We start from the raw sequence: 23,709 nt of genomic DNA, 5'->3' as shown, positions 1-23,709 counted from the left end.
TCAGACGGCATGGTGTGCAGACCAATCGGACAATAATTGGGTCAGAGAGGAGCCAAAGGAAAACATAGCCACTTTGTTTCTCACTCTGGCTCTGCTCATGACATGTTGTTTGTGTAGAGACCCTGCGGTACACCCGGCTGAGAGGAATACTGATCAGTTTGTTGTTGCTGTAAGCAACTCTTGGGGGAGGGGGCATTGTGATGGAGGGGTAAGTACCTCACTATGTTTATGTTTTACTCTGTGCTGCTAAATGCATGCATCGCTTTCATACTAAAATGTGCTCTATTAAGTACAGCTTTCTGATAAACACTTGCCAGTGAAAACTTTCCATTCCTGATAATCCTGCCAGCTTAAGTTCAACAAATAAATAAATAAAGCTTATGAGCAGTGCCAAATAATCAGCTGAGTAGTTTTCTCTCTGTGCACAACCCAGGGCTACAAAGGTTTGACGTCCGTGTTCTATAAATGTGAAGGAGGAAGAAGGACTTTTCAGGTCAGATTTCATTGTATTCGTAATTAATCTACTACTGTTCCTGAACATGTCAAGGGACTTCCTTAAAGGAAACAGCCTTGAGACGCCCGGGCAAGATAACAGTCTGGTGAAGAAGACTCAGCTGTTGGACCGTGGCCAGTGGGCAAACAAGTTGGAGTTCTTGCTGGCTGTGGCAGGAACCCTGGTTGGGCTGGGAAACCTCTGGAGGTTCCCCTATTTGTGCTACAAAAATGGGGGAGGTAAGCAGGATTCCCATGAGGATCATACATACTTCATGCTTTTACGTTTACTCTTCTGCACAAAGTCAAGCAACTGCACTGACTCAAAACGTAATGTCAACAAAAGTGGGAAAATAACCTTGACTCATAAATAGATTTAAATGATAAGGAAGTTGCTCAGACGTTGCACAAAGCTGCTGTTTATTATTAAAGAAACTTTGTATAACCAAATGAAACTCCAGGGACAAAGGAGACCATTGTTTTTGCCAAATTAGTAAGTTAGTCATTAATATAAAAGCAGTGTGTTACATCAGTGCACAAATTCAAGCTAGATTCGGCAGCCACATAACATCAGTGTTTGATCTTTGGCTACAATCTCTGTAGATGTACTGACTACTGACTGTTCTTTAGAAAGTAAAATCTGTGAATCCTGTTAATACAGTATAAGTATGTGGGCTAATACTGTGTCCAGATGTTGCCATCGCAAACAATCTTCTTGTAAGATCTTGAGCTTTTTTTCTGAATATGTGTTCTCAGTGCTTACATACTTTGATAAAGCAAGAACAAACAGGAATGATCACTTGTGTGCCCTGAGGGAACAGAATCCCTTTCTTTCTCGTCATGTTTCCCTCAGGTGCTTTTCTGGTTCCATACGTCTTGTTTCTGCTCGCTTGTGGTATCCCGATGTTCCTCCTGGAGACGGCTATGGGACAGTTCACCTCTCAGGGATGCATCACCTGCTGGAGGCACTTTTGCCCCTTGTTTGAAGGTACTAACTAGTATAACCCTTCGTTTCTACAAATGTCCCAATTACAGTGTATTATATATACAAAAACATATTTTGCAAAGTAAATATGTCATCCTTTCAGGGCTGAACTTTTTCTTTCCTTTTGTATGCAAATGCTGCATGTTCATGTACTGTACATGGCATTTCATTTGATGTAATTTAAGGATGAATAAATGTCTTAACTTTACAGATACATAAATAACTAAAGACAAACACATTAACAGGCATAATTATGTGACACAAAAGTATAAATTATTTATTTATTAAATTGATTTTGGGGTTCGCTGAGATTAAAAACTATGGCTTGATGCCAACTTTACCCTTCAATCAAAACATTGACTGTGTCTCTGCACCCTTTTGCGTTTTGTTACTTGCTGGCATTGTTCACGTATTTGCCACACTGGATTGACAGCATTCTGTCCTCTTTGTTGATACCTACCAACAACCACATGTTATCATCATTCATGAGCAAGGAACCGCAACAGTGTGTTATCCATCCATCAATCTCCTGTGCATGACATGGTGGTGATATAATATGAGGTGGGTGGGGATTTGAACACAGTCTCCTTCATAAATGGGCAGGAGTTTGGTCTTGCATAGTCGACATCTTGTCTGTTCCTCAAATTCTTTATCAGAGTCAGGTCTCTTCTCTGTCAAGTGCTGGTGAGTTTCTCAATACTTGTTAGTAGGATCAATTTATTGTTGGTTTTGCTCTTTTCATGGAATTTGTTGACAAGAAAAATATAGAACATCACCAGACTTCATCATATAACAGGCAGAAAACAGAAAACAAAGCGATCTGGATGACTGGATAAAGATTGGCGGTGTTTGCCTCTGTGATGCAGCTCTCACTCTGTTTCTGTCACTGGAAGTCTTTTTGCCATGTACCAACAAGATCACACACTTAAACATGTCAATTAACCTTGGTCACGGCAGGTGTGCCAGCTGGCCGAGTGGGAGGAAACCCTACTCCTCCAATCGGTGTTAAAAGCTCACCGATCCATGCCACACTCTGAGCAGGATCCACCTGCCTCAGAACAGCTAACACAGCTTAAATCATGCCCACCCATACCACAACCTGTTTTACATGCGTTGTCCACTGATATTGTGAATTGGGTGGTCACATGACCACCAAACAAACCCAGATGAAACTGCAATAACAATACTTTTTTTAAGGATACATATGTTAAATATGTGTTATTTTGCCCATCGCTATAATAACACATTGACGTCGCCTTGTCTGTCTCCTCAGGAATTGGTTACGCTACCCAAGTCGTGATTGCATATGCTGCCGTGTCATACATCGTCATCCAGGCATGGGCCTTCTTCTACCTCTTCTCGTCCTTCAGCGCCGAGGTGCCATGGGCCAGCTGCAGGAACACCTGGAACACAGGTAGACATGCAGATGCAGAACTGAACAGACATCTGTGCCTATGTGTTTTACCTTATATCTGCATGACAGCAGTAATAGAGAAAGGGCCACGTGCTTGGATTTGAAAGGCTACAGAAATGTCTTCTGCTTGCATTCTTGAATCATTAATAGAAAAAATAAACTAAAATCTAAAACTACCCTGGCTGCATCTTAAAGGGATTTTCCAAAAACTGAAACTGTTCATTCCAGCAGTTGGGTGCTCTGCCTGTGGATTATGTGATTCACCAGCGTTTCACAGTAGTCAACCTTCATTTCATGATTTTTTCATGACTCATGGTGAATTTTACACATTTTGGGAAGAGAGAGATATAAATATATATCAAATATTTATCTACACTTTGTCAATTAAAATATCTCCTGTTTTTTCCTCAGAGGCTTGTGTTGAATTTGGTCGAGCAAATGTGTCCTCCAATTGGACAGCAGCTGCGAATGCAACAACGCCTGCCACAGAATTCTGGGAGTAAGTGTAATTCACACCTGTCCTCCTTAATAGCTGATGTCACATTATTTTGAGCTGCATTACCATGTTGCTTAGCCCGTTATTTCTTAGTAATCTCCAATGTAGGCTATCTGTTTGCACATGTAAAGCAATCCCTCTACCATTGACATTTAGACTGCTACCATCAGGCCAAATGTGAACACACTTATTGAAACTGCAACTCTTGAATTTTTAGCCACACTAGCGCCATAGCTCTTTGGCTGGCAATGGCAGTCTTTTGGTCGGTCCATCACTTTGGTCCAAACTGAAATATTTCAAAATACTTGTTGGATTTTTGGTTAGCAGACAATCAATCCTAATGACTTTAGCGATCACTGACTTTTCCTCTAGCACAGTCATGAGTTGCATGAGTTCCTTTTCTAAAATCTATGTAAATTATGATTGTGAACATGGTAAATAGTATACCTACTTAACATCAGCACTTTACCGTTGTCATTTTGAGCATGTTAGCATGGTGACATTTGCATTTAGCTCAAAGCACTGCTGTGCCAAAAGTACAGCATTACAGAGCCGCTTGATTGGCTTTAGTCTTGTTTCACGTATCAAGAACAAACTTCTTTCACTGAGACAACTTTCTTCAGGTTAAAATAGGCCCCAAAAAAATTAATCTACTTAATCTAAACGTCAGTATATTCTGTCACCAGAGTAACCAGAATTCAACAGCATAAAAATAGGGCGTGAAAGTGTTGCCTTTGCTGAGTCATGGTCAACCTTTCTCAATAGATAACATGCAGAACACACAATCTTGTCCAGGCATTTCAACGTAAAACAATCTTTTCGGCAAAGTTGATCCATTTGTCATTATGTATTAAAGAATACACCGCTGGGGAAGCTTGTTGTTGGCTCTGCGGGATGATTTTCTTGCTCCAAACCATTTGGCAGTGATTAATAAAGTTGACTTTAGTTTTTTTTTTTTTTTCATTAGAACAACAACCAAGAACACGTACAACATGTACATCATACACACACACGTACACGCACATACCTACACCCTCAACTTACACCAATATTGGATAATGTACAAGTAAAATAAATAACTAAAATATGAGAATTTTTACACTTTCCTTTTAGAGAAAGTCCACATTACCATCCCTCATGATAGCCATGTATGGCTCCCAGAGCTGAACAAAGTCTTTCAGTTTGCCCTTAGCAATATGTGTTAGTCTCTCCAGTCCAACACTGCCCGAAAGTTCTTTTATCCAAATTTTCAATGATGGAGCGTCCATACTTTTCCAACATAGTGCAATAGCCCTCCTAGCCTGAAGAAGTCCAAAGTCCAGAAGCTTGGTCTGTTTTGAAGTCTGTATGAAGTCCTTCGGATATATTCTAAGCAGACAAAGTTCAGAGTACAGAAATAATAAGACGCTGAATTTAGCTGGGCAGCCATATAGTACCATCTAAGATTGGGAAACTGAAGACCTCCTCTTTCATAAGGTAGGTATAATAGTTTCAGATGGAGTCTGGCTTTTCTACCGTTCCAAATGAATTGGCCAAATAATTTGTCAAGCTTGTCGTAGAACATGTTTGGTAGCAGCAATGGAAGTGCTTGAAAATAATATAAGAATTTGGGTAGGATGGTCATTTTTATGATATTTACTCGTCCGATCATAGATATAGGCAAATTGGACTAACGATTCAGTGTTTCAGTCACTACATCTGCCAGGGAGTCATAATTGGCTGAAATGATGTCACTGAGTTCTGGGGTGGAGTTCTTTGGAATTATTAATTTTATATCCAGAGAATTCCCCAGATTTTTCAATTAAGCTCATCAGATTGGGAATACTATGTTTTAAATTTGTCAGGAAAAATATTATATCATCTGCGTACAAAGAAATGCGATGATCTCTTCCCCCAAGATTAATGCCTGATAATCCTGTATGGGCTCTAACAGCCATGGCCAGAGGTTCAATTGCCAATGTAAATAGCAGTGAAGACAGAGGGCAACCCTGTCGGGTAGATCTCTCTAAATCAAAGGGTGCTGAGATAGTGTAATTAGTTAGAATCTCAGCAGTTGGGTTTGTGTATAGTAATTGAATCCATTTGAGAAAATTTTTGCCAAATCCATCAGTACATCAAAAAGATAACTCCATTGAAAGCATCGCTGTGTCTTTTGTATTATGTCTCTTGTGTAGTATATTTAACACTCTTCTAATGTTGTGGTAACCCTGTCTTTTCTGTACGAAACCTTGTTGATCATCAACAATCTACTGAGGAAGATATTTATCCAATCATCCAGAGAGCGCTTTGCAAAGTATTTTTGTATCGCATCCCATCAAACTAATTGGTCTGTAAGATGAGCATTCTGTTGGTGGCTTATTTAGTTTTAATATTAGGGTTATTATAGCTAATCTCAATGACTCTGGGAGCGTTCCTTTAATAAACGATTCTTCATAGATGTCAAGAAGCGGCTTTACAAGTTGTCTTTTAAATGTTTTGTAAAACTCTATTGGTAACCCGTCTGGTCCAGGTGCTTTACCACTACTGATATTCCCTATAGCTTCACAAATATCCTCTATTGTTAGCTGTCTAATTTTGTTTTTTCATCGTCCGACAGAGTATGAAACTGCAGATGGTCAAGAAAGATACTCTGAACCACCCTATTTGTGTATTCTGATTTGTATAACAATTTATAAAAGTCTCTAAAATTATTATTTATCTCTATTGGGTCCACAGTTGCCAGATACTGATTTAATGCTATTGATAGCTCTTTCTGCTTGCATTTTACCCTCCAGGCCAATAATTTACCTGCTTTTTCCCCTTGGTCATAGTATGTTTGTTTAGTCCACATTAGGCTTTTAGCCACTCTATCAGTTGTCAGTTTATCATAGCTGGCTCTCATGATGGACAGCTCACATCATTTTTCAGGGTCATTGTGACAATAAATTTCAGTCTCTGCTTAAGTTGACTTTAGTTAAGTGACTCTACACTTGCTGGCCAGCTACACAAACTACTCATCCATCTTTCTTCCATGTCATATGCTGAGCTGAAAAAGACATCATTCGGTTGGTTTGGTTGTACAGGGCTGATATGTGTGTTGGCAATCACTAATGTTAAGTAGCATAATTGGTGCTTAGTTTTGAAGCTGTATTACTGTACTCAAGTGCTTTCAGAAATGTCGCTTATTTTGCCATGAATGTGGTGCAACGTGATAATAACACCATGGGATCAGTCACATTGATCACCATCATAATAACCTTCTTTATTATTTCATGATGATTGTTAGTAGTCCTGAACAAAGTTCCCTGTGTTTTTGTCTCCAAATTGCTTTACTGACCCTGTTTTGGCAATATGACATTTCTTTGCAGGAGACGAGTCCTGGGTATATCTCAAGGGATTGAGGAGGTTGGTAGCCTGAGGTGGGAGTTGGCCTTGTGTCTCTTACTGGCCTGGATCCTGTGCTACTTCTGTGTTTGGAAAGGAGTGAGATCCACTGGAAAGGTAGAAGTCTTTCTTTAGAAGATGGCATTGGATTATGTGTACGTGTGTACGTGTGTGTGTGTGTGTGTGTGTTCCTTTTATTAAAGCAGCAGCCTGGCTCACTGTCCAAAGCAAGAAACAACCGTAAGAATTCCAATTTGAACTGTAAACCCAGTTCCACTTTCCTGCAATTTCCGCTACATGGGCATAGCTAGCGATAGCTACCAGGCTAAACATTTTTTTTTCGTTTTTTTAAGAACTTTATTGAAACGATTATATAACAAGTTTACACAGCTTATGTAAAAGCCATGGATGTATATGGGCCATTCTACCGAATTGGTTCAAATTCAGAGTTGGAATTTTTGTGAAATTTGTATGTTATTTGGGAAAAACTTTTACCATATTTATGTTGCACAAGATCTTAGGGGCACATATATAGTAATTGAACAGTCAACTTTCACATTGTATTTTCTAACTTTTCCAAAATATTTTTCCTTTCCTAAATTTTGTCACAACCGAAACACAAACTTACATTAGAATAAAAATAATTATATTAACCTGTTCATATTTTTTTCTATTCCTACTGTACAGAGTATTTTCAAAAATTAATATATATGGTTTCTGCATCAAAATTAATTTAAATGAATTTTTAGCAGAATTTAATATTTATTTTTTCTAAATGTACCAAAATTTAAACGCTATCTTTCCTTGTAAAATGTATAAAGTTGATCATATTGACTCCATAATTCATCATTGCTTAAAGCACACATACACTTAACCAATCATTATCATAAAATCTGGGTTGATGATTCAATACATTTTATTTTTGTTAGAGCACCTGTTTTTTCGGTAGTGACTGCACTCTTTCGGTAGTGACCATACTGTTGCAGTAGTTACAGTCGTACTTTTTTTGAGAGTGGCATCCTAATCACTTCACTCTTTTTGCTATATTTTAACTTTTTACATGTCTTACAACAACTGAAACTTATTTATTCATCATTAAATGAATAACAATGGTTTATCTTCCAGATGAAATTTTTATTGGAATGACAAACAATAATGTTCAATAATCAATGAAATAATTTTTTTGTGTGGCAAACCATTTAACAAAACCATGCTTTCAACACTGCAGGGCATCACTGCATGACATTTTTAAGTAAAAACAGTAAGGTGCAATCATTAAAATAAAGTTTTGCAACTTAAACAGTGTTCTCTCAAGGCAGACTATATGCTTTACAAGCATATAAAAAGAAAGAAAAGCTTATTTTCTCAGGTCTGGTGTCAACTTCAACTTCAACCTCATACATTGTTTTCTGTATTTTTCCTTCTTCTTCTTCATTTCTTTGAACTTCATCTTTAACTTCTGTATTTTTCTGTAGTTGCGTGTTCTTGCACTTTTCACCCTCTTTTGTGCTGAAGAGCTACGCACTGGTGTCTGATCTCCTTTGCTAGAGGTGCTAGGTGGTGAGGAAGCTCGGCAAAACATCTCCATCTCTCTATGTTTTTTCAGGGACATCCTATGGTCTTGCTGTCTTTTCCTCCATGCTCTTCTGACATGTCTTTGCTCTCTGATTGATAAGTCGTTTATGGATTTCAGCTTTCCTTCTTCCTTCCGTGTCTTATTTCTTTCTCTTTCCTTTTTTAAATATTCTTGGTATTTCATTGGGTCATTCTTTACTCTTTGTCTATACTCTCTCAGTCTCTCTGCTCGGCTTTTTGCCATTTTGGTGTTATCTCTCCCTAAATATAAAATAAAATAAAAACTTCATCAGAATTATCTATTTATGAGATATGTATAGATGTATTATATTATGTAAGACTTACTTTAATCAAAAATGAACATCATATTGTCACTACCGAAACCATCATGTCGCAAAGAAAACCTTTTCATATGTTTCGGTAGTGACTGTTTCGGTAGTGATGTTTTATGCTAGTTTTTAGCATAACTCAACAATGCTTGGCACAACATGGCTACCAAAAACAGTTTTGAACATGTGTACAGAGATAAAAAACACAACATTAAGCATTAAAATCAAAAGTGCTTATTTCATTGCAGAAATTATGTGTTTGGTAGTGACAGTCCTTAAAACCACACACTGATTTTTAGACTTTGGAAGGCATGTACTTAAAAATGTTGTAAACTAATTACTCACCATGTGGCCATGGATGAACAGAAACGTAATGTCTCTTCTTGGTAAAATTTCTGGGGGTGTGGCTAAAACCAAGCCCTGCCTACATGCTGAAACTCTTTGTGTTTCAGTAGTGACATGAAAACTTGGGACAGGATTTTTTGCATAACAAATTTTAATTTTTTAAAAATCTACAAAATCAATCTAAAATTCCAACTACCCTTTAATAGAAATCAAAAAGATCTATTAAAATAAAATATTTAGGAAAATTTCAAAAATCATTTAAATGTTATTTTCATGAATTGAAATTTAGGAGTCAGAGGTTGGGACAGCCACCTCCCAATAGAAAGTGACATATAAAAGATAATTTTTTATGTATTAAATTCAATGGTATCTCAATTTATGTCTTGTGATAAAATAAAATTAGTATGTATGTAAGGTCTGAACACTTTATTGTTTTTTTAAATATGATTTTCATTGTGGGACAGCAATTTGAACCAATTCGGTATAATGGCCCATATAGAGAGCGGTAAAAGCACTATTCTCTTTCTGTTTTAGTTGCGCAATGGTTGACGCACTTAAATCGCTGTAAATCGAGCCTTCATTTTACCGGGAGATCGTACCCGTTGGCAGACAGAATTGCACAGTGAAAGCGTCTTATAGGGAACCAATCTAAACGCAGATGGTGTGATTACATTGTGCAATCAACATTTACTTAATTACGATAAGTTAAAGCAAAAAACTTGTCTGTTGCCACTTTAATTGTGGAATGTGTATAGAAGCATCAGCATTCATTGTATTTCTAATTTATTATTTTGTCCTTACATTTGTCAACAGTCTGTATGTTGTTGAAAGGTAGAATTTTTGATGAGTTGTTGCAGTGTTGCAATGGTTACACTAAAATACATACAGCAAAGACAATGGGCCTCTTGCAAGAACATTTTTGTGTTCTTCTACGTCTCTACGTCTCTTACTTTTTTCTAGGAAAATTGGCATCTTAATCATGATTCAGCAAACTCTCTTGACTGCACAAACTTTGCTAGTTTCAACCTGATGAATGCCACCTGTTCGTCTGGGCAAGTTTCATTCACAAAAATGTCATACAAGAGCAAAAATAACACCGCAGAGCTTTAAGTCCTGCTGTCACAACTCAGCAGACGAAAACGAAACACATTTAGCAGAGTCAGAAGTCGCGTTAGGCAGACATGAAACAATTAGAAAATATTACCACAGCTGCCCACGAGAGCTTTAAGTCCTGCTGTCAAATCAACAGATGAAAACAAAACACATTTAGCAGAGTCAGAAGTCATGTTAGGCGGACATGAAACAATTAAAAAATATTAACACAGCTGCCCCGACGTGTCATCAGAGCAGTGCTGTACTGGGACTGAGAAATAACGAGTGAATGGTTTAATATGAAGTCAGATGCTAAAAAAAGGAAAACCATCTTCTTAAAGCAAAATAGTCAAGCCATATGATGGATGAGAGAATATTAGACAGTAGGTGATGTTAGAGGGCATTTAAACCGGAAACGGCCCCATGTTAAAACAACGCAGGGGGCTGCGTTGGTGGGAGCGTGTTGTTCTGTTTCTGCTGAGACAATCCTGGACGTCCTGTTGGAGTAACAAATTAAAGACTTAACAGATGCCAAAATACTGCACAACAGTTTGTAATACTCACTGACAGGATTTTACAACTGTAGAAAGTTGTCACAGCTGCAAAAAGTACCAGGAAACCAGAAATACTTTGTTCACTTTACAAAGTAATCTACCAGGAACGTGTGCTTGCATGTATGTGATTCTTGTCAGATTCGTCTTAAAGTCTTAAAACAACATTAAAAGCAGAAACCTGCCTTGGTCTCGTGTTGGCAGGTGGTTTACTTCACTGCCACGTTCCCCTATGTGATGCTGGTGGTTCTGTTGGCTCGTGGACTCACTTTACCAGGAGCTATGAACGGCTTAGCTTTCTACCTCTATCCTGACCCGACAAGGTTGGTGGACCCTCAAGTAAGTAACAAAGTCAAACTTTCAACATAAACACTAAGACCAGCTGCAACCGCCTCCCACCAGAGGCCCAAATACTGTAAAATACTTCCAATTTCACAATATGTATTTCTACACTCCTACAGTGGTTTAAGTGGTTAAAGTTTACTAACACTTATGTTTTGCTATCTGCTTAGGTTTGGATGGACGCAGGTGCACAAGTTCTTTTCTCTTTTGGCATTTGTCAGGGGAGTTTGACAGCTCTGGGCAGTTATAATCAGTATAACAATGATTGTTACAAGTAAGTGCTCTCTTTTGTTTTATTTAGTTGTATCACTAAAACATACATAGATTGGCCTGAGATTCTATTAGTTTTCCTCTTGTTTTTTCAAATATACTATTATGACTTTATAAGGGCTTATTTTCATTATCAATGAATGCGCTGATTATTTTCTTGATAATAGTCTTTGTTTATACATTACTTTTCAAAACAAAGTTACAAAGGAACAAAACAGGACTGCAATGAAATTAAATCGGGAAATTACAGTAATACAATAATAAAATGGAAATACAGTACCCAAAAGTAATGCAGAGTGCGGAAATGTTAAACTGATTTTATAAATATCTTTCAAGTTATTCTGCTGGCATAAATGTTAGAATGTTAGAAACATAAAGCAATAAATTATAGCAAAAACCTGTTTTTAGTCATGATTTGAAAAAAATGTAGACCAGTTTCAACCTGCATGCTCTCCATCAAGGCAGAATTATTGAAAGACACATAATAACTCCTGTTTCCATACAAAGACAATCCATCACACTTTCATCACTCATCTTCAGCGTATATAGATAAATGACTCAAAGACTCTTTGTGTCTTGAGCAGCCAAATGTGTTTGAGAGTTCACTTTTACCATCATCTTGGTATTGCTTTCTTCTCATTGTAATACTTTTTTGCACAATTCCATTTTTAAAACAAAAATTAAGAGCCACTGATTTGCTAAATATTTGTTGTGTGTTCGTTTCCTCAGGGACACATTTGTTCTGTGTTTGGTGAATGGCGGGTCAAGCTTCGTGGCAGGGTTTGCAATCTTTTCAGTTTTGGGATTTATGTCCTACGAACAAGGACTGCCAATATCTGAAGTGGCCGCTTCTGGTAAGACCACCACTACAATATGGTCCACAGCCCTTGTCCACAGCAATTGGTTAAATCTGTACTTCAAAGAATTTAAGGTATTCTAAAGGCAAAAAGGGGTCCTATGTGGTAGCTGGAATAGTGTATTTTATCTTTTGTTACATGATTACACAGCAAGGTAAATATTGTTCCTTAAAAAGTAATCTAAACTGTATAAAGAAATCGACTGTGTTCTCAAATACAGGACCTGGCTTGGCATTTATTGCCTATCCACGTGCAGTAGCCATGATGCCTTTTCCTCAGTTATGGGCGATATGTTTCTTCATCATGGTCATCTTGTTGGGTGCGGACACACAGGTGAGATGAAAAACACATTTGTTATAATTAATTCGTTTTATTATTTAACCTTTGTTGTTCACTCATTGGTCTGTGTCTCTGGCAGTTTGTGAGTCTGGAGTGCCTGATGACCTCGGTGACAGACATGTTCCCCACGGTGTTTCGAAGAGCTTATCGCCGAGAACTGCTGCTGCTTTGTCTCTGCTCTGTTTGCTTCTTTCTCGGCCTCCTTCTCGTCACAGAGGTGAGAACTCAAATTGGTCTCTCCCAGAACTTTTCACATTTGTAGTCTGTTCACAATGAATACAAACAACGCTGTGTATTGTCCAAAAACTACGAGTTACTTACAACCTGTCCTGGAACTGTAGCACGCTGAATTGCTTTAGTCTTCGTATCATTTTAAGCAAAGCAAAATGTTAAGCATCTAACATTGAGTAAAATGGAATTAGTACAAGAATGTGTGTTGTTCTTGTGTTTTATGTGCAGTAACAATCGATCCTCTATCTTCCTGCAGGGAGGCTTGTATTTCCTTCAACTTTTTGACCATTATGTTTGTAGTGGCAACAATCTTCTCCTTCTTTCAGTGTTTCAGTCAATAGCAATTGGATGGATATATGGTGAGTCATTATGGTTATTCTGCATTAATCAACAATATACTTGATGCAGCTTTTATTTCATGAGCTTCATTCTACCAAATTATTACAAGTATTAAAGGCTTTTGTCGTGGTTGAAAAATATTTTTGATGAAAAGCAAAAATAGTCCACTTTATACCAAGGCATGTATTCCTTGTGATAAATTACTGAAAAGCCTTTATTCAGTGGTGAGTCATGTTTTTGGATTGAAGTGAAGTCAAACACCCATGAAGGACACCATGCTTTGTGAAGCACAAATAAGAGCCACTGACTTGTTTATTACTGGAAGGACACGAGATGAGCTGCTGGTTCAATCCAGGTTGGTGTCGGTTCAAATCTGAAACATCTGAATAAATGCTCAACTGGGGCCGAAAAATAAACTGCCACTGTTTGAGACTGGCTCAGCAAATATTTCGTTCAACAAAAAAATGCATGTTTCTCATTGAGATTTAGCTCAGTCCAATAGGGAATGTTTTTGGCCTTCAAAAATTAAGATAAATATCCATTTCAAGAAGAGCGAGCTCATAGCAAAGTTAGAACTCTGTTTTACTGAATGTGAATAGGGGTTAAGATGTCGACCCTGAACCGCAACAAAGGTTGCTGGTTGGATTTGAACCATCTCTCTCCCTCATTTCCTGTCATTTCTCTCCACTATCGCTATCTAATGAATAATCAAAAAAAAACCTGATAGAGAGCATTCTTTATGACCTTTTCTGTTGAATATTTAAAAGATTCAACCTCCAAAACACCCAAAGTGATTGACAGCTCTTTTAATACAAGGACCAACACAAGAAGAGTTATTATTCGTTTGTTTAAAACAGCCTCAGAAAAGCAGGGTCGACCAGTACTATCTTATCACAGATATATCAGCCCCGCGTTTTTGTCAAGAACTCACAGTACAAAAATGTTAAAGATACGTTTGAGGTCATTTAGAAACGGTGTCCCCATTACACATTTTGTCCACCAGAGAGCGCTGACAACTGTAAAATGCCCCACTCGGTACATTTCATGATTATTTTAATAACCAAATTTGATTCTTATTTAAAAGATTTATGCCAAATAAAGGCCGTCAATAACTGGGCTGAAGTGTGGGGTGTGAGTCACAGTACGACCATAGGAGTTGATACGAAAAACAAGGTCAGGTGAGCCGGACCGACTTCACACAGCACAAGCAGAGGGCAATGACAAATATGAAGAAATGGGACAATCAAATTCATATTCATAAAATTAAGATGACTCTTCCTCCCAAATTTCTATTCTATTTCAATGTATTCCGTAAATACCTTAATACATCTTTAATTAATAATATAGATAGTCATTTCAGAATTTGTCTGGAATAGAAAACAGGATGAGGAAGGTATTCTTACAGAGACCAGAATCAACAGGAGGGATGGGTTTACCACATTTTCAGCTTACTGGTTGAGTAACTTACTTATGAATATTTCATACTGGTCACAGAAACAATACCCGTATTAGATGAACATGGAAAGGGTCTGCTGTGCTCCCTCTTCCTTACCTGCACTGCTCTTCTCAGCCTTACCTACGGTTTCTTCTAGTTCTACTGTTAACCTGGTGGTCTCTCACTCTTTTAGAATCTGGATCCAGATAAGAAAACTGCTAACCAGCTCCTTATTGGCCCCCATTATAGCAAATCATTCCCGTAATGGATAATTTCATGGACCTATTTTTAGACAATATGTTTATAATCTGCTTTACATAACATTTGTCTGTTGGCATGTAGATTCATGCTCCTTAACTAGAGGCAGGCAACAGTTTTACTTTTCATGGCCTCTCATGTGGAGAGTTGTGTTTTCAGTTGTTAAAAGCTCCATAAAAACTGTGTTAAAAAGAAAAATAGAAGATTTATTTATTGTCAAACTCCTAAATATTGAGATCACCCTCTGTCTCAAAAATCCTAATTTATATGGTCACAAAATGACAGGTTGGGGCTTAAAAGACATGTCTGAATTGACTGTGAGCTTCCCCTTGTCTTTCTAATTGTTTTTGGAGGTCTAAACAGTTGTCCCATTGCATTGGATTGAAGTTTGTATTATAATCTGCTGCAGTTTCTCCAAACTGCGGTTTCTGTGCATGATCATTCTGTAAATGATGGCAAAGAAACCACATTTTAGTTCTGGGTTAGGGAACAGTCAACTTTTCACTTAAATTACACTGTAACCAACATTTTACTGCTGATGTTCACAGTGTTTTAAACCTACAAGTTGTTTGTTCATTAAGTGAAGTGAGCGTTGACCCTCCTCACATAGCTTTCGCTCCTTTTGTGCATTTGTGCCTATATAGCGTGGCGTGCACTTCTACCTAATACCTCTTTGTCAGTCGATTTACTCGATATTTTGTCCTCACTTTAATTCCTAAGTTGTGTTTTTACATTCAGCTTTGTTCCCTCCATCACTCCTGTTTAAGCTTATTTAAACTTGAGGCACATTTGATCTTCTTGAGGAGGGGGGGTTTAGATCTCGTTGGCACTCTTTCTTTGAATGTGAATGAATACAAAAGATCTAAGAGACCTCTATATATTCACGCTATGAAAACATGTCCTTCACACTGCCCCCTTGTCAATAGGGATTTAAACACACAGCCTCAGAGGGGCTTGTGATGAGGGTGAGAAAAATATTTGAAACGGTGAAGTGGTGTTGTAGACTGATGCCCTCTTAAAATAGGTTAAATATCACAATTGTTACATTTGCACCATAATAGTTACTCTTATATGCCAAACCAATGTCTTCTGGTTTGCTTTTGGGCCTTCGTATTTAGTGTTTATATCCCTGTTTTTTTGAAAATTTGCACAGCACATTTTTTTTAACGTGTTTCATAAAGTGACTTGACTTGATACTTGTGAAAGTATTAGTGTAAAATGTTACATAAAATAAGGTTACTGAAAAGTAGTCTCATTCAAGGCCTATTATAAAGCTTTTAAGGATTCATAATGTTACTTAAAGTGTTTCACAGTGATGTAAGCACCACACCACATAACAATATTCAAATGTGCTCACACAACTGAACAACTATTGAAAACCTAAATTGTCAGTTATCAGCGTAAAAAGGAGCTTAGTTATATGCACATCATAAGAAGGCCCAAGGCTTTTGCAAATCAGCATCGGCGACAAGAGCAACGTCTGCACACTGACGCCAAACTACTGTTATATTCGTCAGGTATAAACCTGATGAAGATCCGACTTGGATCAAAAACGTGCATCAGTGTGCAGGAGTTATCAGCACTGCCTATAGTTTCACATCACATCATGTTTTTGTCCTCACTTCATCTCAGTAAAACAATTTTGTAAGTTTTGTATGAGATTAAGTTTCTTTAATGTCTCAGAATGAGGTTTAGGCTTAATCATATAGCAATAATTTATTGATAATAGAAGACTGAATGATATGATGTAACTGAAACGGCTACAGTATACCCGACTAGTCGTCAGTGCTGTGGTTATTAAGAGGAATATTGTGAAGACACTTCAATGCTGTGTGCCATCAATAAACGTCATCTTGGTTATTTGTAAAATCACTTTTACAGATTATGATTGTTTGCCTAATAACCGTATCTATGTGTCTTTACAGCTAAGCAGCACATTTTTACTTCCACAGTTTCATTCATGTATCTACAAACTGCATATTTGACGTTTTGATCATGATCGTGAGCTAATTGCAATTTGTGTTTTGAAATTAGTTTTTAAGGCACCAAGATAAAGTGTTCTAACTACTGTTTCAGGTTGAATGTGCAGGATGCCTTTTAATTTCTACAGATTTCAAGTTATTATTTATTTTCCTTTTCATTACCAGGTGCGGACCGTCTCTATGACAACATTGAAGACATGATCGGTTATCGTCCATGGCCACTAATGAAATATTGCTGGCTTTACATTACCCCCGCTGTTTGTCTGGTGAGTGAAATAGAGTTTCTTTAATTCCCACCAATAGTAAAAAAAAAAAAAAAATGTTTGATTATTTGTGCATAATAATATAGATGACAAAGTGAATGAGTATTTTCTCTGAGAAAAGCCATGGCAATGGAAATTTTATTTATAGAGCATATTTCATTACAAGCCAACTCAATGTGCTTTGGACAAAATCTAAAAATATAGACACAAACATGAGAACATAAGTAACAAAGGCAACATAAACATAGAAATAGAATATAAGCATGCGTGAAATGCAGAAAATGAATCAATTAATCGTACACCTGACATACATTAAACATACACAGCGACACAATCAATAGAAACCCCTGCCCTATCACGTGACATGTAAGCAACTGTACAAGCAATGCGAACACACACACACACACACATACACACACACACACACACACACACACACACACACACAGATGCGAGAGAATGAAGAGAGGATTTTAAAAGTGTGAATAGACAAATGTTTCCTGAGAATTTCATTTGGACAAACAAGGTCTCAGTTTGGAGGGATAGGGACACTGTTTTCTTTGCTACGAAGCATAAAAACAGGTGTATTTTACAGACAAAATGTTGCCTACTGTGAGGTGATGCAGAGAGTAAGGAGGAAAGAGAATCATATAGCCACATATGTGTTTATATGTGTATATAATCCAGGAAACATAAGACATGGAACATGTTGACATTTAGCAGAACAAATATGGTCTCTTTTTTAAAAATTTATTTTTTTACACCTTTTCCCCATCAAGGCTGCAAGAGCGTTGACGAGGTCAGGGACGGTTTCACCACAGTTGTTTTTAGTGTTGGGCCAGTTTTAATTTAGCTCTTAGATTAGTCTAATGCAAGTTAGAAAGTTTCACAAAAATGAATTATTTTATTTTAAGCCTAAAAAGTTAGCCACCCTAACTGTGAACTAAGAGCCATGTCTCTATGGTAACAACCAGTGACACCTGCTGACCAGTGGCAGCAACTGATAGAAAAAAACGTGGCTCATAAATTGTAGTTTGCTAACAGTGTTGTGGAGCAAACAATGAGAAAGGACACGTTAATTTGTTGGAAACATAGCAGTCGTTTTCATTTGCCCAAGGAAACTCTCCAGAGTCTGACTGACGGGTTAGCTGAAGTACTGAGCCACAGTGTCTCAGCTCTGCTACAGAGACTTTGTGCTACTGGAAGTTTTCTGTATTGTTAAACTCTTTTCTGGCTTTTCCCAGTAAAATGTCCTCATAACTAAAAGAAGGCTGCCGGAGTGAAAGGAGCCGAGTGGTTTGATGGGGTGGCTTGCAGTGGTGGAAGAAGTACTCAGATCTTCCACGGAAGTAAAAGTAGTAATACCACAGTTAAAGTGTAATTAAAGTATTAGCATGAAAAAATACCTAAAGTATCAAAAGTAAAAGTATTCAATATGCAGAATGGCCCATATCAAAATCATTTATATGATATAATTGGATTATAATTAATGATGCAATAATGTTGCAGCTGGTAAAGGTTGGCCTAATTTTAAGTTCTTGATATACTGCTGGGTAGCTTAATCTACTACAATACATCATAATGTTTAGGTTGATTATGTTTTGTATTAATGAAGTGAACCAGCAAACTAAGTAGTAACTACAGCTGTCAAAATAAAAGCCGTTAATGTAGTAAAAACTGCAATCATTGCCTCCAAAATGTTGTGGAGTAGCATAAAATGGAAATGTCAAATACAAGTACCTAAGTACGTACAATTCATAACAAATTAGTCCTACTTTAGACAGTCAAGTGCCTGACAGCTTTGTGCAAAGGATGAATTCCACGTCCATCTGATGTCTGACTGTTCGTTAGATCTGAGAGCTAGACAAAGTCTAACTTTGTGAAAAACTGTCCCCGGGGCTCTGAGGAGTCAAGTCCTTTCATACATAAATCAGAAAAATATTTCTTTATGGGCTCGTTTTGCAGAAGGTCATGTTGAAACAGGAAAATCCTCCCCCAAACTGTTTGGGTCACGTTTATGGAGAACACGTCCATGTGTTGATAATAAACATAACATTCACTGGTGGTAAAAGACAGTGTGTCAGTCACTGAGGTTTTGGTGAAAGTAATTGTTTTTTCTTCCTGTCAGGGTACCTTCATTTTCTCACTGGTGAAGTACAAGCCTCTCAAGTTCAACAAAACCTACATCTACCCAACCTGGGCTTATGCTTTGGGCTGGTTCCTTGGACTGTTCTGTGTTCTCCTGGTTCCCCTGTGGATCATCTTTAAAGTTACTTACATGAAAGGGACGATACGGCAGGTATGTACTTGGTAAAGACAGGTAAATGTTATGAAAACACGATTAAAGTCTTACGTGATCTAGAGCTGAAACAAATCAATTGAAGTTGTACTTTTAAGGCAAAACACCAATAATTGACCAGTTCCAGCGCCTCAAATGTGAATATTTGAAAATTTTCTTAGTCTTCTATGATAATAAACAGACTTTTGGACTGTTCGTCGGACAAAACACATAATTTAAATATGTCCATTTGAGCTCTGGGAAATTATAAGGGACATTTTTCACTATTTTCAGACATTTCATACAAAGTATTCACCTGGATTAGTCAGCAGAAAAAAAAAAAACCTTTGCTCCTTTAATTTGCATTAATAAAATCCAACTTTTCATTGTGGTGGGAGGCTGGAGTAAGTCTAGGAGCAATTTTTGCTGGTTTGCCCTTTCAGCTGCATTTGTCATGTCTAATAGTTTGAGTTTTAAGTAATAATTTACAGCTTCTAATAATAATCTACAGTTTCATAGCTTTAATGATTGCTTATTGTAAATTACTTAGACATTGTTAGAACAAAGGAATACGGTAAAACTGTGTGGTAACCTGTGTACTTTGAATTGTTACCTGAAGGACACAGAGTCCCTTACGGCTGTAACAATAGAAAACATCAGAATAAATTAATCTTCTTATTAAATACCCAGGTTAGGATTTAACACACAGTCTAGTCATGACGTGATAGAACAGCTACTTGTTATTATTGCTGTCCTTCTCTACGTTAATGTAACACTAATAAAAAGAAATAAAAGTGAGACTTTTTCCAATACCATGTACCGTTCTAAGCCTTAGAATAAAAACAATAACACTATACCAATGAGACCCTCTTGCCAGTCAAGGAGATGCAGCTGCACATGCCGCCATGCTCGACAAAAACACTCAACTTGACACTAATGACGCCTAAAAATGTGACATATTAGAGGTGAGAGACGCCGGCTTTTCTCTGTAAGCTCTGTTTGAACATTTGTGCCTGTATGTTTCTGAGTGCTTCATACAGGCACATATTTTTCCCAACATTTTATTTGACAGATAAGTTGGTTGTCATGTTTTGTACCAAAGGCACATTGGATGCCAATATCATTAAGAGCTGGGGCTGTCACCAACAATTTTCATTATGGATTAATGTGCATATTAGTTTCTCTATAAGTAGTTTGGTAATGTAAAAAAATACCCACCACTATTCAACAAAACAAGTACTGCGTTGGCCAATCAAATACGAGCAAGTGCAGATTCCTGGTAGATTGCTATATACCTTGACTTGCTGCTGAGGTCCAAAAGAGGCCGGAACAGTCAAAAACTTACCATTGTTGTATCACCACCTTGTTTCTACAGAACCTCCGGCAGCTTTGCCAACCCGAGAACAAGACGCACAGCACAGCGAAGCAACCGGAGCAATGCCCTTTGAACCCAGACAACAGTCTTACACCTGCTGCCAGCGACTACAAGGGAAGTGGTGGAGCTGAGATGGAGATGCAAATGTGAGAAGCTGAGCATTTTTTATAATGTTTGAAATTTGATATTTGTATTTTAAACTCCAGGTTTTACAAGCTAAACGTTTTTAAAGAAATTATGATGAGCAATAAATCCCTAAGACTTCCACCTCTGCAACCTGCACAACGACCAGTGTGCCTTGTGTCACTGTAAAATGTCTCTGCTGTAAACCTTCATTGTACACATGCAGTATTGAGAAAACAAAAGTTTTAGAACTTTTTTAAAAGCTATTTTTTTTTATCTAAAGCAAACTTTAGATATGTGTGATTAAGTTAAATAATAATTTCCATGTTTCAGTATGCCACCTCCATAGAGGATCAGGAGACACCAATCTTGATCATCATTCTCCACTAAGATGCACTGTTGCCACAGATTTTTAGCCGATCCCACCCCCAACCCCCCAAAAATTGACAAAATAACACAAATTAAAAAAAAAAAAGTCACCAGCTCCAAAGGGAGTGGCAGCTTAAGTAATAAGGAATTAATGTAAGTGGTAAATGTTGCCTTTTTATTCTTCGATATATTAAGCTTACCAGTATATATATATTTGAAATGGTTTGCCTTATACATGACTAGATGCAGGACGGATTTAAATTTAACTATGAATATTATCTGTATTATCTTCCTCTATTAGCTGTCTATGTTATATGTTATGATGTTTTTCTGTTGTTGCATTTATTTGCCTACATATCTGTCATTTGTTATAATACAGTGGCGGCCATAAGCCTGAGTCTGCTAACTAATACAGACATCTTGCTTTGCTGTGTTAGCAGATTTCCAGCCCACCACTCTTCTCACATCGCACCAAATGTTGTGGTATATTTACGGGTCTTCACACTCACAGTTTATCATATGAAGAAATGTTTGAGTGCATTAATTGTGCCGAAATTCCGCTTAAAATAATATAACAGACTTAACAGAAGTAATACTGTTTGTGTTTTTGTGTGGCACTGAGGTTGGTACCCCTTGATAAAGTGCTAATTAATAGGTGGCTGCTGACAAGTTGAAATGTATAGAACAGCAAAGTGAGACTAATTTCAAGCGTCCGGGGTCCCAGAAATAAAAGTCCTATTTATTTTCTGCCTAGACATGTGAAGTGACTGCCAGCTGTGGCACCTCCAAGGCTTGTACAGGCATGAAATTCTCCTGTTTGAACCGCTACAATCTGGTTAAAAAGTAAAGTGTGAAAAGTCAAAGTTAAAAGAGTGTGTTCATGAAAACCTTTGGAGAGAAGTCTACTGCAACTCCCAGAGAACACTGCAGGAATAAAAACATACAGTACAACCACTCAGCACAAAATTATCTGGCCAGCTAATGTCAGAAAAAAAAGTCTCATTGATTAAGTTGAAATATTTATAACCGATAACCCTTTAGTGTCATTAAATCCCAGACCCCAGTGTTTCTGTGTTGAGGAACATTGAAATTAAAACCTTTCAAATATGACTTTAGAAATGGGAAATATTTCGTTTGAAATGTATCGTTTGACAGTTAATGTTGTGCAAACAAGACATTCAGATATATTTCAATGTCATACATGCATTATTTTTTAGTAGGCGATTCGGACTTTTGGCCCCCAATGTGGTTGTTTTATTAATGTGGTCAAGACAATATGGCAAAAAAAATTGGCAACATCAAAGATGTATTGAACAGGAGAGTGAAGGCAGTTACTAAAGCTGCTGAAGTAAAAGTAATAATATGATGAAGATAATATGTTTAAATCAAGTCTAAAATGTTGCAACCACGTTGTACCTACTGCAATAACTGCACTGCTCCTAATAACTACACTTGCTAAACTTGGTTTCCATGGAGAGTTTGCTACTCAAATACATTTAACGTGATGTTACTGATGCTATATCAGAGGATCTCCTTCTCTTTTTGATAGTCCTGTCTCACTGTCTATCTTTGACAGCCGTTGTTGCTCTCATTGACTTATTTTAGCGTACAACAGTTAGTGCTGTTCCCACCGTGAGTAAATCACAAAAGTGCACTTTGTCAGGTTACTGAATGTGGACTTTGTATAAGCAATGTAAAACTTTTTTTTGTTGGTCAAATTATATCCATGCTATGAGAAATCAATAAATTTTGTTTCATATTGTGCTGATTTTGAATTGATTCTGCATCGTTTACACACTCCATATTTAAGTTCACATTGTTTTCTATTGTGTATTGTCCTGTCCCACTGCCGAGTACTTTAATGAGACACAAATAAAAGCAGTTTCCTATAAATGTTCCTTCACTGAGTTCAGAAGGAGACATGACATTTCTCTATTACTGAAACTGAAAGATAATTTAAATTATAATATGATTGACAGTGGTAAAAGCTAACTAAGAACATTTACTCAAGTACTATTTTGAGGTACATGTACTTTACTGGAGTATTTCCATGTTATGCTACTTTATGCTTTTACTCTACTACATATCAGAGGGTAAAAGTGTTTTTTTACTTCACTACATTTATTTAACAGCTATTGGAGCATTTATAAAGTGTGGTATTGCTACTTTTACTCATCTAAATGATCTGAATGCTTCTTCCACCACTGGTGATTGAGTGTATCCAGGAGATTTAGCTGGAAACAGCGAATGCTCTTGTGTGAGAGCGGACAAGCCCACATTAGCAACCAACAAGCTGCTCGCCTTGAAGTGTCCCTCTGCACTCAAAGCAAGGACCAAAGATCCTGAAGCCCCCCCTGCTGTGACCTTAAAATACTGAGCCGCGCAGAAATAATCCTCGAGGAGCAGAAAAGGTGGAAAGGCAGAACATCGCTTTTGCATGAGGGCAACTGCTTTAGATAAACTGCTAAAAGCAAGAATACCTGTAAGCAGCTCTACTTGGTTCAGAGAGAAAGTAAATATAAAGTGGTAATTCACAGTAATATCTGTTACTCAACATAGATTTTCAGGCTCTAAACAGGGCTTGTTTTTCACCTTGATGATGATCA

General features: G+C 37.4%; 1 protein-coding gene across 2 annotated transcripts; it reads left to right on the top strand.

The window, feature by feature from the left end:
• On the top strand, positions 1–22,867 carry LOC139282824 (sodium- and chloride-dependent GABA transporter 2-like). Of its 2 annotated transcripts, XM_070902713.1 has the most exons (16): positions 1–208; positions 548–732; positions 1,346–1,480; positions 2,751–2,891; positions 3,303–3,390; positions 6,735–6,867; positions 10,847–10,981; positions 11,155–11,258; positions 11,984–12,108; positions 12,332–12,444; positions 12,530–12,667; positions 12,938–13,040; positions 16,861–16,961; positions 19,087–19,257; positions 20,612–20,757; positions 21,068–22,867. In XM_070902713.1, exons 1-16 carry the CDS (start codon positions 201–203, stop codon positions 21,081–21,083), a joined length of 1,842 nt encoding a protein of 613 aa, XP_070758814.1. In that variant the 5' UTR covers positions 1–200; the 3' UTR covers positions 21,084–22,867. The 2 variants fall into 2 exon arrangements, with proteins under 2 accessions (XP_070758814.1, XP_070758815.1); XM_070902714.1 differs by lacking the exons at positions 1–208; positions 548–732 and adding an exon at positions 452–493.
• The last annotated feature ends 842 nt before the right edge of the window (positions 22,868–23,709 follow it).

Source organism: Enoplosus armatus, chromosome 3 (assembly GCF_043641665.1).
Source record: "Enoplosus armatus isolate fEnoArm2 chromosome 3, fEnoArm2.hap1, whole genome shotgun sequence".
In the NCBI taxonomy this organism is placed as follows: Eukaryota; Metazoa; Chordata; class Actinopteri; order Centrarchiformes; family Enoplosidae; genus Enoplosus; species Enoplosus armatus.
Note: the sequence above shows the minus strand (reverse complement) of the source record. Positions and strands in the feature narration are given on the sequence as shown.